The sequence below is a fragment of the Salvelinus namaycush genome, chromosome 6 (genome assembly GCF_016432855.1).
Source record: "Salvelinus namaycush isolate Seneca chromosome 6, SaNama_1.0, whole genome shotgun sequence".
Taxonomy (NCBI): Eukaryota; Metazoa; Chordata; class Actinopteri; order Salmoniformes; family Salmonidae; genus Salvelinus; species Salvelinus namaycush.
The window spans coordinates 36,882,122-36,900,878 of NC_052312.1; the positions used below are offsets into that span (position 1 = coordinate 36,882,122).

Below are 18,757 nucleotides of genomic sequence, written 5' to 3' on the forward strand. Positions count from 1 at the left end.
GTGAGTGTAATGTTTACTGTTAATTTTGTATTGTTTATTTCACTTTGGTTTATTATCGATTTCACTTTATATGGCAATGTAAACATGTGTTTCCCATGCCAATAAAACCCCTTCAATTGGAAATTGAATTGAGAGGGGGAGATAGAGGGAGATAGCGAGTGAGGGAGTGAGCGAGATAGATTGAGAGCGAGAGTGAAAGGGGGATAGAGGGGAGAGAGATAGAGAGATAGATAGAGCGAGGTTAAAACAATAGATCTTGAAGCTCCCAGGGTGAGTTGTGCTGCTCCTGGAACAGTCGGGCCCCTGTGGACCAGTTCAGTCCTTCACTAGAGCCCCTCAGCCTCCAACAAAAATACTCACAAAATAAAGGTTGTGAACTCCAAGAACAATCACTTCAGCTGAGTTCAATACCTATTATTCATGTCCCATTTCTCCATCCCTCTGCTGTAGCTACTGTGATGTTAATAAGGTAAGCCCTTGTCTGTTTCCCTAACTGAACTGAAGAGGAGCTTGGGAGAGCTATGTCAACAAGGCCTTTAGTATTGGTTTGTAAAACTCTTCCATGCTCATTTCCCTAAACTCACAGCCATTACCCTTGTGAACATGAGGTGATCAGCCATGTAAGCCACAGATGGCAGTCAGTGGGCTTCTCATTGTGGGCAGGGCCTAGTCCTGGGGCAATGAAGCTAACACTCAAGGTTCTAATGACTAGAACCCAGAGTTTTCCCTAACCTGTGACCATGGGATCAGAACAGAATAAACTATTGTTACATAGCCTATAACTAGCGCCTGGAGTATCCTTTAGGTTATGTTGTCAGAAAAGTCAGGGACTTCCTCCCACCTAATACCCAACCGGTAAGGGTGTATACTCAATCACCAATAGGTCAGTTCGGTTGATGCTACCTGGGTCTCTGTTTTCATTCTCTTTTCATTCTCTTGTTGAAGTCTGATGACATGACCTTAGTGACCCAGCCTCTATTCATACCAGGACTGTTCACCCTGGATGATATTCTCCCCACAGAGCATTGATGCCTGTAGCCATTGACGTAGTTCGGTGATGATAACTCACTGTAGGCAATCTGTTGGTTTCTTTCAGATTGCACAGTAGGCATATGTTCCACTATTTACTTTCCACCTTTGAAAGTGGACAGCATTGAGAAGTGAGACCTTTGTGAGACCAATTTGAGACCTATGATCTTTGAGGGGCCCGAGGAGACCCCTCTACAGGAGGGAAAAGATGACTGTGCAAAAGATGTTGCCCCCCTCTTTCAAATCCAGCATGTCCTTACACCTGACAGTAATCCAGCTATCATTCACCTACCCTCCCTTCTGATTAGACTACATAAAGGAGCATTCAAAGCTGCTTTACAAATTGGCTATGACCTTTGACCTGTGCCATGTCACCCTTTTCAAAGATGACATGGGCAAGCTCAGCAGGAGACTTCAAATCTCCTCTACGCACATATTTGACGGCTTTGTTATGATGGTTTAAAAAAATCCACTGTTTTGGCTTTCCGTGATATAAAAAGACCTGATGGGCCGCTGATCAACAGTCATCACAGGTGAGCGCAACTGAAGTCCACTCTCAATTACCCTCGCAAGGCCGTTAGGACCAAGATAATATAGTAGGAATCATGATCTCCCTATACTCTGTTATATTCACACTGGTGCTGTTCTCTGAGTTTAACACCCGCTCGGTCGTCTTAGCTGTACCGACAGGCAAGCTGGACGAGGGTAGGACAGAGCAGGAGAGCCTGCGATCGATACTAGGCGAAGACATGATGAGCGACGACGCTCTGGCTGCCCCGAGGTTCAGACAGGACCACATCCTGGACAACGGACAGGACGACGGCAACACAAAGATCATCATCCTTTCAGTAAGTATCTTCCTTCATCCATGTCCATCATCACACTAACCTTCCTCATTTTACATTTGCTCAAACTTGAGCCATCATCAAACAAAGATGAAAAGGATAGGTGTTTATCTTGATTAGATTCCCACAGTGGCAAAATCTATGATAATGTCTCCGCTCCATCAAAGGTTTGGCAGGCATGTGGAGTGATTCAGTTTGTCTGGCATCTGTATGTCATGCAAGTCATGGACATGGTTATCTCTGCTGTAATGGCACAGAAGGAGAGAGCGATGAGGAGAGGTTATAAAGCCACTTTGGCAGATTAGATGTCTGGATAACTGGGGCCCCTCTCATACAGGTTTCATATGGCCTGGCTCAGGACCAGCCTCCAGAAGGCCGGGGTTTGGGACCCAGAAGATCTGTGCCGCTTCTTAAATGTCCATCTGGCAAATGGCGTGCATCAATCCCAAATGAATGGAAAAGAAAAACACCATCCCAAAGTCCAATTAATTTTGACATTGGATTCTATAGCCCTTTCATGTGTATTGTTATATTTTTGTTGTATCATGCAAGCTAGATAACCTTCGGCTTTGGTTCACCAAATCTGATTGTGCAATAGAATCATCAGTGGACAGAGAATACTAATGTAGAGGCTGGCTGATCCACTAATGGAAGCCTGCCAGACATTGACCTAGCCTTCTGTCCCACAGGACATTGGACTGAAAGGGCACACCAGACGTGGCATGAACACAGCTTTCTCCCGAGCCCTTCCTGTCCTCCCCGACCGAGGCACAGATCACTCTCCTGCTGAATATAGCCTGAAAGTAGAGCGCAGGGAGGCCGACCTTGAGAGTAAGTATCGACCAGCGACTTCCTTTTGTTATTTTTCCTTCTATGGTTCCTGTATCCGTTCAATCGTGCGCATTAGAAAGATCCAGGTCACCGTCATTCAGCATGTCAAATGGGTGACTTGATTACACGATACTGGCATTAAAACCATCAATGAGGGTGTTGACACTTTTCACCATGATATTCCATTCATTACTTGGAACAAGAGTTTTATCAGCTAGACGTGTTACATTTCAGACGTATAAAAGCAACAAACTGAAGACTGTTGAAGGTTATGACATCACTATTAACAGTTAATGCTTAAAAAAAAAAAATCACTGCAATTCTACCAATTTTATTCCCTCCAGTGCTGCGATGCATGATAGGACGAGTGTACCGACCCTGTTCGCAAGCATAAGAGTGTGGTGGATCCTACACTGCCGTCTGTCAATCTCCTGCAAAACACGATACGCTTTCTTGATTTGTTCCTTACATCTGTGGCGTTGTTTTAAAACACAAAACATGTATAAAACTATTAAAAATGTTTTGAAAAACCTGAAAACAATTGTACGTGTCAATTCTGGGTCACATAATATAGCTACATTTGGAAAGTCACCATTGTACAGGTGAAGAAAATAAGACATTCTATACTGTTTCTGATAGTAGTAGTGAAGATGCATGTGAGAGAGGAGAAGTGTCTGGCGGTGGGCCTTTTGTCTTAGAGGGAGATAAACTGCAGGCCAAGCCTCCGCAGATCGGCCATCAAACAGATCTGCTTGGGTTTCAACCACTCTCAGACTTCCCACATTGCCTCAACAGCTATTCTACATCATTGCATTACACTCTCCCACAGACACACTACAGCTGGTGATCTTTCTTTCAAAATGATGATGTCTGTCAATTGTTGGAAAGCACAACAGAGGCAAAAAATAAATAAAAAGTACAATAAAGCCTCTGAAATCAGGCCAAACTCCACTGGGGGAAAAACAAGTGCAATTGATTACGGGAACATTCAGCTTCAAAGAAGACAGACCATTGATTAAATAAAGCAACATTAGTAGTACTGCATTCTACTTCAACACGATAATGAATAGTTTACAATCTGAAGAAGCTGGTGAGCTTGCCCTGTCCGGCAATCAGTTTCTTCTTACTTGGGGCTTTAGCCCCTCCATTCTTCCCTGACAATTTGGTTGATGTTACAGTGGTGGGGGGTTTCTTCAGAGGGAGCTGGTTCTCTAATCCACAATGTTCGCTACAATCCACCAGCTTCCGTTTACAGGCCTTGCTGCTTCCTTCTGTCTGGATGTTGGTCTTCAGACCACCCCCGCCTGCTCTGCTGCCTGGGGCATCATTTCCACTCCTGGGCCCCAGCGCTGTGGCACCCCCCCGGGTCGTGCCTCCTCGCTGGGCCTCTTTCCTCCCAGCCTCTGGGTAAACCTCCACTGGAGAGAGGAAACAGAAATAGAGCTTAACAATTGGGGGCGAAAAAAATTGACATAAGAGAGGAAGGAAAAAGGGGGGAAAAAAACAAAAAGAACCTGATAAAATTGCTGACGTTAGCCTGCAGTTTAACAGCCAGAGTGTTTATTCTAGCGAGCTGAAAGTGAACATTTGTCATGTAACCCGATGGCGCAGAGCCTGGATTCCCACAGAAAGAAGGGGGGGGGGGTTAGGTTTTTACTACAGATGTGGGGGCGGCCAGGTTTTATAAAATGGGGAATCATTTAAAGGTTGATCGTAAGTACCAGTCCCAGGGCTGGGACTGGGCAGGGTTCGAGGCCAGGGCTGGGAAGGTGGGTCTGGGCATCGATCCGAATCTGTGGCGTCAGAGGGAATAGACGCCAATCCCTGAAGGGGGGGAGGGGGGGGGGGGGGTTGTGTGTATGTAGCTGCGCTGCACTATATGTGAGGAAATCTGGAGCAGTTCACCAGCATGCATGCAGATTAGTACATGCAGTTACAGGTCTCTGCTGAAAAAGGGAGAATGATGTCACAACTAGACATTTTTTACCTCTGCTGTCGAGGAGCTGGGCAGAGGTGGATTCCACAGTAGTGAGGGTCCGCTTGGCAGCCTGTTGCACACAGGTGGGGCCCTGGATGATGCTGGGGAAGTCCAGCACTCGGTTGAGGGGCAGCTCCAAGTCGTCCTGGTACGTGCAGGCAAACTGAGATCGGATGGTTCGCTCTCTGGACTAAAAAAAATAAAGAGAAACTGTCACGGCTCTCCAACCCTGTTCCTGGAGAGGTACCCTCCTGTAGGTTTTCGATCCAACCCCAGTTATAACCAACCGGATTCAGCTTATCAAACAGCTAATTATTAGGGTCAGGTGCACTAGATTAGGGTTGGAGTGAACATACAAGATGGTAGCTCTCCAGGAACAGGCATGTTAATCTAAACAATTTTGTTGCATGTTCTGGAGGAAAAACTTCATTACGTCACAATTTATCAGCCAAGCCGCCATTAGACAATGAACCTAGAAGCCCATTAAAATACAAAAAAAGATTTTAAAAAAAGTAGTGAGTCTGATCTCCAGGGCCCACGATCGCAGCAGCCCCAGGAGTATACTATGATTGAAGCTAGAGCTACTCAGGTTTTTCTAAATCTAGCCAGCTTCAGTTAACTTCACATTCTCAGGTTTCCTCCATACTACAACAGTGTATATTGCTTGTCCGCCGTAACTGCACATGCATGTCGCACATGGCTAGTCAAACGCCAAACTCTTCATCGAGACAATGCCGAAACCTTAATCCATGGGCGAGTCAGTGCCACACTTTAATTTCTGCTGAAATCAAAATGAATGAAAAGTCATTGCAAATTCCATAGGCGATGGTGTGAAATAGGCTTGAAGTGCAGTGTTTATTTGAAATATAGTTTTACTGTGCTTATCAATGCACAAGCACCCCCCCCCACACACTCCTATTGATAAAATAGCATTACATCATATACAAGTTTTACTCTGCGTGAAGTTTCAAATGCATTGTCATTACTAATGTGAAATTTAACATTTGTCATTTAGCAGACGCTCTTATCCAGACCCAATTAGGGTGCCTTGCTCAAAGGCGCGACAGCTTTTTCACCAAGTTGGCTCGGGGAGTCGAACCAGCGACCTTTCGGTTATTGGCCCAACGCTCTTAACCACTAGGATACCTGTAATTTGAGGCATTCTTTTAACAAACATTTGATCAATCAAATATTTTTAAATCAGTAGACTTCCTCAAATTAAGGGGATGACGCAATATTTGAGAGAGGGAGGGAATCTGATTTAATTGGTCCTCAACTGTGGCTTCATTCAGGATAAATGGAGTTTGCCTGCCTGGGATCAGGTTAGTTCTGAAGTATTCGTTGCTGTAGAAATGTAGCTGGCTTAAAGGTGAGCGAGCACTTTTGTGAAACTGGCCAGTGGCGACCTGTCATTCAGGGCAGGTGGGGCAGAGCTGCACCTGATTAGCTAAAATACAATATTTTTGTTTTTTGCATGTTATTTTGGCAATAAGTGTCACAACAGTTCACAAACAATGTAAAAACCTATATATTTTTTAAAAATGTATCGTGGAGTTAAAGCCGCATACAAACGTGGTCTCTTTTTTGCTTTCTTGATTAAGGCAGCTCCAAAATGCAGGCGTTTCAGCCTAGTGCTTTCTGTGGTGCTGGGCCAGCGGAAAATACAGAGCGTAGGTGTTGGTAATTTTCTCTAGTTGTGCCGTGATAGGCTCAGTGTTGTCACTCATGGAGACACTATGCCACATCAAAGCCACATCAAAGTCTACCGGGAGAGCTCGAAAATTCAAGCACCTTGGGTGCTGCCATAGATTTGCATTAGAAGTGCCCATCCAAGAAGGCTGAAGTTCATTGGCCACAGATAAAATGACATAACTACCGTAGCTTTGATTGGACTGATCATGTCAAAATCATACTTTCAAAATCTTAGCTAGCAAGCAGTAATCGTGAATCAAGTCGACAATCTACTGGCAAATCCTTGTCATACGAAGATAAAACGTATCGGTACTCATCAACCATACAGTGCATTCGGAAAGTATTATGACCTCTCAACTTTTTCCACATTTTGTTACAGCCTTATTCTAAGAGTTAATAATTAAAAAAATGTTTAACCAATCTACACACAATCCCCCATAATGACAAAGCGAAAAAACAGGTTTAGAAATGTTTGCAAATTTATAAAAAATAAAACAAATACCTTGTTTACATAAGTATTCAGACCCTTTGCTATGAGACTCAACATTGAGCTCAGGTGCACCCTGTTTCCATTGATCATCACCTGTGGTAAATTCAATTGATTTTGGACATGATTTGGAAAGACACACACACACGTCAGAGCTAAAACCAAGCCCTGAGGTTGAAGGAATTGTCCATAGAGCTCAGAGACAAGATTGCGTCAAGGCACAGATGTGGGGAAGGGTATCAAAACATTTCTGAAGCATTGAAGGTCCCCAAGAACACAGTGGCCTCCATCATTTTTAAATGGAAGAAGTTTGGAACCACCAAACTGAGCAATCAGGGGAGAAAGACCTTGGTCTGGGAGGTGACCAAGAACCTGATGGTCACTCTGACAGAGTTCCAGCGTTCCTCTGTGCAGATGGGAGAAGTTGTTCAGAAGTACAACCATCTCTGCAGCACTCCACCAATCAGGCCTTTATGGTGAGGGGCCAGGTGGAAGCCACTCCTCAGGAAAAGCCACAGGACAGCCCACTTTGAGTTTGCCAAAAGGCACCTAAAGACTCTCAGACCACAAAAAAAACAAGATTCTCTGGTCTGATGAAACCAAAATTGAACTCTTTGGCCTGAATGCCAAGCGTCATGTCTGGAGGAAACCTGGCACAATCCGTACGGTGAAGCATGGTGGTGGCAGCATCATGCCGTGGGGATGTTTTTCAGCAGCAGGGACTGGTAGACTAGTCAGGATTGAGGGAAAGATGAATGGAGCAAAGCACAGAAGTGGCTTCGTGACAAGTCTCTAAATGTCCTCGAGTGGCTAAGCCAGAGCCCGGACTTGAACCTGATCGAACATCTCTGGAGAGACCTGAAACTAGCTGTGCAGAGACACTCACCATCCAACCTGACAGAGCTTGAGAGAAGAATGGGAGAAATTCAGACAAGCTCTGACTTGGAAAATATATTTGGAAAGGTCATGGTGTACAGTGTGAATACTGTAAGAATTTCCCATGTTCTGAATTGTGTCGCTGTACTTTTCAAAAGTGCTGAAATAGACTACAGTCTTAACTCGCTCATTAAATGTCTTACTCAAAATTACGGATTGCCTCATCCGCTCATCATTCCCTTATGCCATAGTTTGAACATCTCAATTGTCAGTAGAAACCACATTTGTTTAAGCAAGTCAGCCATATCAGCTATGTTTTTTTAAAGGCAGTAAATGAGGCTGAATGAACTGTTTCGCAGCCAGACAAGGCTCCACTGATATCCAGGTGTAGTGGTGGTAAAGATTAACTCCATGGTGCTGAAAAGAAAGCTCTGCTGTTGGGAAAGCTTTATGTGGGCCCTAACAGTTTGTGGGCACCGTTTGTCACAGTGCAATTCATGTATTGTTTAGTGTTGTGAGGTGGCTTTGCTGGCATGCATTAAAAAAACGATTGGGGTAGTTAGCCCCACCAATACTTACATGCTAAAATTGGCAATGGAACTGGTTCTCTCGAGTTGAACAAAGTTACCCCGTTAACGTCTCAAACCACGTACGTAGTATAGGGCTCATGGACCGGTTTCTCAAAAGCATCTTAAGACTACATTCATCGTTAGAACCTTCGTAGGAGTAGCGTTAAATCTCAGCTGTTAAATCTGCCTCGTTAACGTTGCACTTGAAAACGCTCGTAATCTAACGCTTCGAACACACCGACTGCGTCGTTGCGTTTCGATACACCAGAAGTACATTCATTTCCAATGGAACGCTGCATTTGCCTTGCAGCATTGCGTTGCAGAGGCAGTTGCAGTGCGTTCTGTGTGGTGCATACGCTTCGAACACACCGACTGCGTCATTGCATCACTGCTGCATAACATTTTGCGCAGCTAGGCAACTATACTGATGCAGGTACCTTTTGCAAATGGTCGCATGCGGTTGGACACATGGAGGAGAGAATCATTTTCGCAGTATCCTCAAAACCGTGTCTTTTTGACACAACTGCTGACAGCTACAGGGACATAAACACAAAAAATGCTGCTTGGAGACAAGTGTCCACGATAGTAGGATTGCCAGGTCAGTTTAGTAGTGAGCTTGTGCTAGATGTGGCTAGTTAGCGTTAGCTAGCTTTCGGCGGGGCTGGTCCCGGCCCAACAGCGCGATCAAGACCACCTTCCTCAACGTTGGTCTCATTGTTGAAAGAGCCTACTCTGCCTATCTTGACTATTTATTATTGCATTTCGCTCCAAAACTGCATTTTGGAGGGAAATTATATTATAGGCTCTCACAATTAATTTGAGGATGTCATCGAATAAATAATATACTTGGCAAATAAATAAATAAAACATTTAAAGAAATTATGCAATCAAACTGTTTTTATGTAATCCCAAATTTTTACTGAATGTGTGCAAAAAAAAAATCTACATTCATATTTTGCTACTTTCTGTCAAGTCCACTCATACAATTTGATGCATACGTTCGATTTATCGAACGTATGCACCACACAGAACGCACTGCAACTGCCTCTGCAACGCAATGCTGCAAGGCAAATGCAGCGTTCCATTGGAAATGAATGTACTTCTGGTGTATCGAAACGCAATGACGCAGTCGGTGTGTTCGAAGCGATACGTTCGATAAATCGAACGTATGCATCAAATTGTATGAGTGGACTTGACAGAAAGTAGCAAAATATGAATGTAGATTTTTTTTGTTGCACACATTCAGTAAAAATTTGGGATTACATAAAAACAGTTTGATTGCATAATTTCTTTACATTTTTTATTTATTTGCCAAGTATATTATTTATTCGATGACATCCTCAAATTAATTGTGAGAGCCTATAATATAATTTCCCTCCAATGCAGTTTTGGAGCGAAATGCAATAATAAATAGTCAAGATAGGCAGAGTAGGCTCTTTCAACAATGAGACCAACGTTGAGGAAGGTGGTCTTGATCGCGCTGTTGGGCCGGGACCAGCCCCGCCGAAAGCTAGCTAACGCTAACTAGCCACATCTAGCACAAGCTCACTACTAAACTGACCTGGCAATCCTACTATCGTGGACACTTGTCTCCAAGCAGCATTTTTTGTGTTTATGTCCCTGTAGCTGTCAGCAGTTGTGTCAAAAAGACACGGTTTTGAGGATATTGCGAAAATGATTCTCTCCTCCATGTGTCCAACCGCATGCGACCATTTGCAAAAGGTACCTGCATCAGTATAGTTGGCTAGCTGCGCAAAATGTTATGCAGCAGTGATGCAATGACGCTGTCGGTGTGTTCGAAGCGTAACACCTTGCCCAAACCGGCTGCGGCGCGTGCGCTATCGTGCATAAATTTATTTTGCCCCCCCACACCAAACGGGATCACGACACGCAGGTTAAAATATCTAAACAAACTCTGAACCAATGACATTCATTTGGGGACAGGTCGAAAAGCATTAAACATGTATGGTATTTTAGCTAGTTAGCTTGCACTTGCTAGCTAACGTTAATTTGTCCTGTTTAGCTAGCTTGCTGTTGCTAGCTAATTTGTCCTGGGATATAAACCTTGAGTTGTTATTTTACCTGAAATGGACAAGGATCTCTACTCCGACAATTAATCCACACATAAAACGGCCAACCGTATCGTTTCTAGTCATCTCTCCTCCTTCCAGGCTTTTTCATCGTTTAAATTATATGGTGATCACATCTAAACTTTCATTGTATTACCACGACTACCGGTAAAACAGTTTTCGTCTTTCTATCACCCATGTGGGTGTAACCAATGAGGAGATGGCACATGGGTACCTGCTTCTATAAACCAATGAGGAGATGGCACGTGGATACCTGCTTCTATAAACCAATGAGGAGATGGGAGAGGCAGGACTTGCAGCGCGATCTGCGTCAGAAATAGGAACGACATCTATTTTAGCCCTTGGTGTCGCAGCCGCTCCTTGGGCACGCAAGCAGTGTGGGTGCAATAATTGAATAACATGGGTTTCTAAATTTATTTTGCGACGCTCGCGCACGCGACGTGTCCGGTCTGGTCAGCATGTAACGCATGCCTCACACTCGTAGAACAGCTAAGTGCGTCAGATGCTTTTTTGCCCTCCCGCATCACTTTATATACAGATCCCCGCAAAACAAAGAATCACATGGTTTATCCGTCTGACCACGGATAACAGAAATACCAAGTTGTCTTTGCAATTAACAAACAAGCGACGTATAAAAATATGCTACAAATGAAAATCGAGACGACAACATTGAAATATACATGTTACGTTCAATCAATTGAGTTATAAATGTTTCTACTTGTAGGCTGCTCTGTATAATTTCAATACATTGCATGGTGTGTAGCCTACTGTATCATGTGCACAATGTGCCAAATCTGCGATTTAAATGGGTAGGCATTACAATAAGCCGCGTCAAATTGTGCAGCAGTGGGTGGTAATATCTCTCGGAGCTGATCTGTTGTCAGTATTGTGAAATAACTTTTTATAATAAAGGAAATATTTGAAAGCGGATCCGAGAGCAGCGCTCCCATTAGTCTCGACACATGCTCCAAGATGCACTTCACGACCCTTCTCTCTGCGTTATGTTTTGGGAGACGCATGTTACATATTTATCCGTTGTAGGCAAGATGCATCGTTAAAAACACCCGTAAGCCTAAATTCCATCGCTATCGGGAAACCGGGCCCTGGCTGATCCACTCCTTTATCCCCTGTTTGATCTAGGCCTGCTGGGGATTATCACGACTCAAGGATTTCTCCCTCCAGGCCAGCAGCAGAACCGCAGTAGGGAAGGAGGAATCCAGTGGAGAAAAAAGAACGGTGTGCAAAACTGGGTGGGACTGTAAAGCAAAGGGGGGAAATTAAAGCCCCGAGAGAAGGCTATTCAAAGAACTCAAAATCACTTCTCAAAAGAGCACCTAAAACAACATTTAACCCTTGGATCACCAGGCATGAAATGTACACGTACCGTCGTTACATGCTAATAAAAACACCTCGCTAAAGCCAGAAATAATGACGGACAGGGGAGAACATAACGCAGGCAAAGAGGTAAAAGACTGACATGACGTCCTCCTGACATGCAGCTCACACGTAATCCAATTATAGCAGGTGGAAAGAGCAGCATCTAGTTCTATTACAGGGAGAGGATGACATAAGGGGGGGGGGTTCTGGTTTCACCGCTTCTGAGGCTGTCCTAAGACAACCTCTATAGACTGGTTGGCCTGGCCAGGCTAAGGTAAGCCCATCCTGATGAGACCTCAAGGAACAGCAGGTGCAAGCTATTGCTCTGTTCTCGGGTCTGGTGTTTGTTTTTGAATGCACGCACACAAGCCCAATAGCCCACCTGCAAGATCAGGATATTAGGTGAGAAGTTGGCAGACACATTGTGTTCTTATGGCAGCTCCTCTTATGATGAGCCAGCTTTGATTTCATGGGGAAGAGGAATAAGTCAAAGCATTGAAAGGCATCTTGTTACAGAGATCAAATTATCACAGAGACGTCAATCAATAATGTATCATACTATTCATCCAAATGATGCAATTCAATACATCATTAAGCGCACTTAACTTGCTGTGTTTAATCTGTCTGAAACAGACACAAAAGCATGGAAAAAAGAACCACAATGCAAAAACTAAAATGTGACTATCTGCACGTGTGCCAGGTGACTGCCGTCAGCGTATGATGAAACTATTGGACAGGGGCCCGGGTTGATAAAGACATTCAGCAGACAACAACCATTCAAGTTTCCCTTACTAGTCGAGTTAAGTGACTGATATGGCATCTTTAAAGTGAAGTGGATGCAGAAAGCTTCCGCCCGCCGAGTTCAGGAAGCGGTGAGCAGCCCAGGGACCATTACAGCGCACTCACAGGAAGACGGCCAGAATGTGGGGAGCTAAAGTGACATCTGCTAGCGCAATCAAATAAAGGAGCCCATTTCCACAAAATGTGTTTAGCACACATGTTTGAAAGGGGTTCAAGCAGTCTTTTATGTAGAGACAGAACAACCCAGCCCCTTTAAATCTCAAACTGTCATTGTTTTAGAGGAGTAAGCAGTTTCTACATCCAGGTTGTATTTGCGGAATGGTATACTTGTTATTGACGAGCACAGCATGTTAGCACCAGGTCTCAATTCTACACGCGCGTGCATAGTCAAAACAGCAAACATGTACACTGAGGCAAGTCGATAAGCCCACAGCCTTCCAGGCTGCAAACACCACACTATGAACTGAGAATCTATCCACATCCGCTGGTTATATCAATCCGTTTACATCCCGATAATTTGGGCCGATACCAGTATCACGATACTCGTTAGTATCGTGGCAAGGAAAAAAACAAACAAACATGAAGCGGATTTCACTTTAGGAAAAGAGCCCCAATGTTGGAAACAAACATGTTGTCATCCAGAGTCACATTTATTTTTTTCTCCAAGCTACAGCAGACAACCTGTATCCTTTAAAAACCTGTATTTTTAAAGGACCAAAAAGTTCTGTTTTGTGTTTTCATTTTTGCCATGGAAAAATATTGCGATACTGGTATTGTCCCAGGCCTACTGATAATGAATGAAAAGAGAACACATCTAGGGATGCTATACAATGACCACAGTAAACAGGCAAACCCTCAGAGGGATTGACAAAAACAGAAGAGTAGAGCATCTTCTGACCAGCTACTTATCAAACCAAGAGGGTGGAGCCCTGTTGAGAAGCATAACAAAATGTGTCACTGGGAGGTTGCCGGGTTGAATCCCCGATTGTAGAGGAGTAGTTTTATACCCCAGACTCAACTCAGAGCAACACACTGGATTAACGCTGGGAGCAAAAACACAGCTGTACAAATGTGAACGTGTAGAAGCCAGTTATAAGATGAGGGGCGTCAACTGAGCAAATAAATAATACAATACCGGGGAGAAAGTACAGAACGTAAAGACATTCTTTTTCAATGTTCGGACATCTGATTCGATGTTTCGTATTTGGGTCTCCTGGTCCTACTTGGAGGGTGGGCGGGCTGTGTGTACCTTGGGTTTGAGTTGATCTTGTCGCTCCTGGACGCGGGACTGCAGGGGTTTTGGAGAAGAGCCAGTGGGAACCTCAGGAGATCTGAGGACACAGAAGCAATCAGACTGAAAGCAGCTGTTTATGAGTTAGGGGTTAGAGAGGCTGTGAAAACCTATGAATTATTAGCATATTAAGCTTTGATTAGTGTGTGTGTGCACGAGATGAGACTTACCGGAACAGTGTGAGCATGCAGGTCCCCTCCTCCCCACTGAGGACAGCCTGATCCGCAGAGAGTAAGACCGCCTTGTTCCTGCAGGGCGGTGACAAAGCATCTTCATCCAGCAATGCTATCAGGACCTTCAGTCTCCCGACCTCCATAAGCAGTGGTGTGGTTAATAGCATGGTATCTAGGCTGAAGAGGATATACACAAAACCATATAGTGTTAAGATGATGGCGTTAATGTGGATCAAACAAAAAGGGCCTTGACATATACATGTAGGCTGAGAGAGGTTGGATCCGTTGGCCCAGAAAGGTGTCATACCCTGGCTGGGCTGATCCCTGTCCCACTAGCCGACTGCAGTCTGTGGGACAGGTGGATCTGAGCGGTCTCGTCAGTTGCAGCTCCACTGGCCCGCCCCTTCAACAGAGCTGCCCTGATACTGGTCACCAGACGAATGCCAGCAATACTGAGAAAAACAGGTGTACATAAAATATAATAAAACACATGTAATTATCTAATCTATTAAGAAGACAAGTCAAGCAGCCTTCTACTTATAGGCCTCGAGTAGAAAGATGATAAAGACGCTCCCTTTTTCTAAGGGTTCACTCATCACTTTTTTATTTCACCTTTACTTATTCATTCACCACTGACCATGAAGTGACTGCAACATTATTGGGGTGTGTGAAAAGAGCAGCAAGTGTCAACACTGTAGCAAGGTGGGGTGGAGAAGGAGCAGGCTAGATTCCCTGACCCAGCTATTATGAGGGGAGTGAGTCTCTGGAAGAGAATCATCTGGGATACCAGATGTTAGCTGAACAAGAGGCCCTGAACCCTTCAGAGAAGGTGTTTGTGTGTGGAAATACAGTACTCCACTGAGGGTGTGAAGGGGGAGGTAGGGGTGCAGGCTGTTGAAAGAGCCATTCTGGCATCAGATCAGTCCAGTGTCCCATCAGAGGCACCATAGCAGAGCAGGGAGAAAATCCTCAGTCATAAACACCCAGAAGGCCCCTGCTATGAGGGAACTGGGACAATACATCCAATATCATGGACTCTACAGCTATATATCTGAGTGCCAAGGTGTCAATCATCTAGCGCTGTAGTTGCTACTGGAATTCAGGGGAAATGAGGCCTTGTTGTGACACAGCATGGCTTCTCCCATTGCTTTAGATCAAAGTTCAGTCCACACGTTTTCATCAAATGACCAAACAATCTCTTAACCACATTTGTGGCACTGCCAAACGCTTGATGGAGAAAACCTGAATCAATCTGCAATTATACACAGGCCATGAAAGTGATCAAGGAAATCTTAAAGTTTGATGATAATTTAACTAAGTAATCAAACCAAGGAAGGAACATATTATCTTTTTACTTTTAGTCAATTTTCCTTTGATGTAGCCAAGATAAACATGTTTTAGTAATTCACATGTTATCATGAGAACCTGGAGCAGAAGTCATTAGGGGAAAATCAGATCTGTACACAGCAATAGGCAGGTGGGATTTGATGACAAGGGTAAGCAGAGACGGAGTCTGCCAGGCCAGGGTGGTATTCATTAGGCACCAAGCAGAAGAAAACAGACAAACCAGGAGGGACTACAGTACATAAACATATCCATTAATAAAGGTTGGTTTTTACCTTCCATTCCAAAACATTTTGCTACAATGTGCACTAATGAATACAACCCAGCTGGTTGAGTACCTTGGGTTAGGGTTGTCTCCCAATATCTCCTCCAGATTGTCTGTGAAATGGACAAAGTCTGACAGGCCTTTAACATGTTTCCTCAGGTCAGACTCAGTGGGGGCATAGCCCTTTCCTCCCAGCTGGACCACTCTCACAAATGATGTCACAGACTGCAATATATAGATGATTAACATTACGAGACCATATGATTGTCATGTCGTTAACATTAATTGGCTAAACCCATATGTCAGTGTAATGATAGGAAACAGACATGGAAAGAGTAGAGGCCAATTTGTCATTCTTACCAAGAAGAGTGACATGTTCTTGCTCCGTGCTTCACGCGTCAGGTCAGTAAAGGCTATGCGTCCGAGCGATCTGCTACGGGTGTCAAGGGTGTGCACTAGGGCCATGTCGTTCTTGGAGTTGACCAGCTGATCCAGATAGGAGCAGAAGACCCTCCTCACCACCTTTCCTACCTATTGGAGATTTACCAGCCTTTAAAAACAACAGCCGATGCCACAAACTACACACACACGGCCCAATTTACAGTCAGAACACCATCTTCAACCCAAACCAACATTTCAAAAACCTTGTCATCCCCAGGCAGTATTACAGTAGCAACCCGTATTCTACCCACTCATAAATCAGACAGTTGACAGGGCAGCAGCCTGGAGAGAGCAGCGCATGTCCTAGCCCACAATGTCTGTTGCGTTTTAAAACATCTGCCTGGTAATTTAATTCACATTTCGCTCTTAAATCTGAGTGATATGATTTAAAGTTCCTGTTAATAAGAGCAAGACAGATTCCAGTGCCTGAGAAAGACTGGAAAAGCTAAGAGAGAATGAAAGGCTTGCCAGGCTGACTGGGAAAACGAGAGGGAACAGTGAAAGAAAGTACCTTGGTTGCACAACGATATGAGCCAATGTAACATTTAATATTCTGGCCAAACCACCTCCTCTTATGTGAGGAGAGAATGGGAGTCAGTTTGCTTACACTATGCTGACATGTTCATACATGCTTATGACATATCTGTTTACCTGTGTGCTGCATGACTTTGACTTGCTTGATGGAGTCGAGGGGACCTGGGACAGGGAATCCCTCACCTCATAGGTCTCCATGTTACTGGACAGAAACTGAAACAGCTGGACCTTGTCAACAACGTGAACACAGATTTGGCAGTTAGCGTAACTGGCCTTTGAGACTATATCAAACAGTTGACTAAAACTTCCAATCATGGTCATTCATCCTAGTTTCAATCAGGCCTAATACTCACTGAGCTCAGAGGCTCCTCAGGGTCCCGGATCAACCCTCAGCTGTTTGTACATAGAGTGGATATCAATCAGGTCCATAGTGTTGGTGCGCTTCAGAAAGGCGTCGTATTCTTTCCTGATGATGTCATAGTTCTCTGGTCAGGAAGAGTCATTGTCAAGGGGCAGGTGAAGTTTGTCTAATAGTAAGTGTTTCCAGGCCATCAGGACGTCGCTCAGGGCAACACTGAACTCTCCACTCTCCTGTCAGAAGAGAGCAAAAGCAGATGGCTTAAAGCCATGACTGCTGCCTGTGAAGGGAATCAGAATGCATAGTTCATGGTGAATTATCCTTCCATACAGTCTGGTGGGACAAATGATGTTATTATTATAGGGTCAGGAGTCTTTTCTGACCATGTGATCAGGGGAAACCAGGCCCAAATGGCTATAATAGGGGTGCAGATAAACTCATTGCCTTAATGGCGTAACTCCAAAATGTGTTGTCACTAAATGTTATGGCTTTGATCCCAGTGTCTGTTAGGACCACAGTCACTTGCGTACCACAGCAGGCTTGGGGGGCCTACGTGGTATGCAAGAATGGTACACCAGAATGGACATGAAGCTTCTTCTGATGGGATAAAGACCAGCCATTTAGGTCAGGGAGTTGGTCAACCATGGTTTACCAGTGCTGTGATAAGATGGTGTAAAATAATGAATGAGAAAAATGTATGCACTGTATGTTGTTTGTTAGCTAGCCAGATTTAGATGAATGATTCCGTAAAATAAATATTTAAAAAATGAACTGCCACTATTACAGTCAAACAATGCAGTCAATCCACAGCTATAAACTAGTTGAAATCAGTAGATGCTAGGACTTAGACAAGTTGTAAATGCAACAAGTACTGATATTGTAGCATATACATGGTCCCCAATAGAATATTAACACGTTATAAGCCATATCAAATATGCTAAGAATAACAGGAAATTAGCTTTAAAAATGACAAATTCTCAGCCTCATTGCAGAATGGCATGAGTAGCTATAAAAAACACCCTTTTCCTTTGCCCCATGGCATAAAGTGTAGAATTCTAGTAAGTTAACAGACCCACCCCCACATTTTTTTTTTTTACTATTTTGGAGAGGTTGGGGGCTTTCTCAGTCTTGCAGGGGCCCTGTGAAACTGCTGTAGGCCACTTGCCACAGTGAGGGATTCATAGCTTATAAAATGTTACCAGTTGTACCTGTTTATTGACCTCTGCAATAGCCAGCTGTAGAACCATCAACATTCCATCTGCCCCGTGGATGGTAGTCCTCTGACTCAAGAACCCGGTGGGATTCTCGCCTGGGAGAGGTTGGGGGCTTTCTCAGTCTTGCAGGGGCCTGAAGGTTCTCAATATTGTCTTCAGATTGTCCTCTAAAGTCGCCATTGTCCCTGTGAAGATGATAAACAAGACTGTTTAGTTATATGTACTGAAACCCTCAAAACGGCAATGTAACTAATACAAACAAAGTACTGTATGACGGCTTATAACAATGTATTAGTTCAAATGTTTAACGTTAATTAAAGTGGATATAAAACCTACAACAATACAGATGTAGGTTGCTGGTAGCTAGTGAAAAAATAAAACACCATTAAACACATACTTACCTAAACAAATGTTACAGCCTCAAACAGGGATAAGGATGTAGTGCGCGTATCGCCAAAATACATTATTCACCCACGTAGCCAATGCACAAGCAGCTGATGCGTTGACATTTTTTAAATTCTGCTAAATAACTACTCTGACCAATCAGAATCTGTGTCATCAT

General features: G+C 44.0%; 1 protein-coding gene and 1 pseudogene across 1 annotated transcript; one reads left to right on the forward strand and one right to left on the reverse strand.

Annotated features, from left to right (window-relative positions):
• On the reverse strand, positions 1-18,754 carry LOC120049109 (annotated as a pseudogene).
• pmch (pro-melanin-concentrating hormone) lies at positions 1,533-3,234 on the forward strand. Its single transcript, XM_038995351.1, has 3 exons — positions 1,533-1,877; positions 2,549-2,705; positions 3,050-3,234. Exons 1-3 carry the CDS (start codon positions 1,635-1,637, stop codon positions 3,097-3,099), a joined length of 450 nt encoding a protein of 149 aa, XP_038851279.1. The 5' UTR covers positions 1,533-1,634; the 3' UTR covers positions 3,100-3,234.
• Positions 18,755-18,757: the final 3 nt, after the last annotated feature.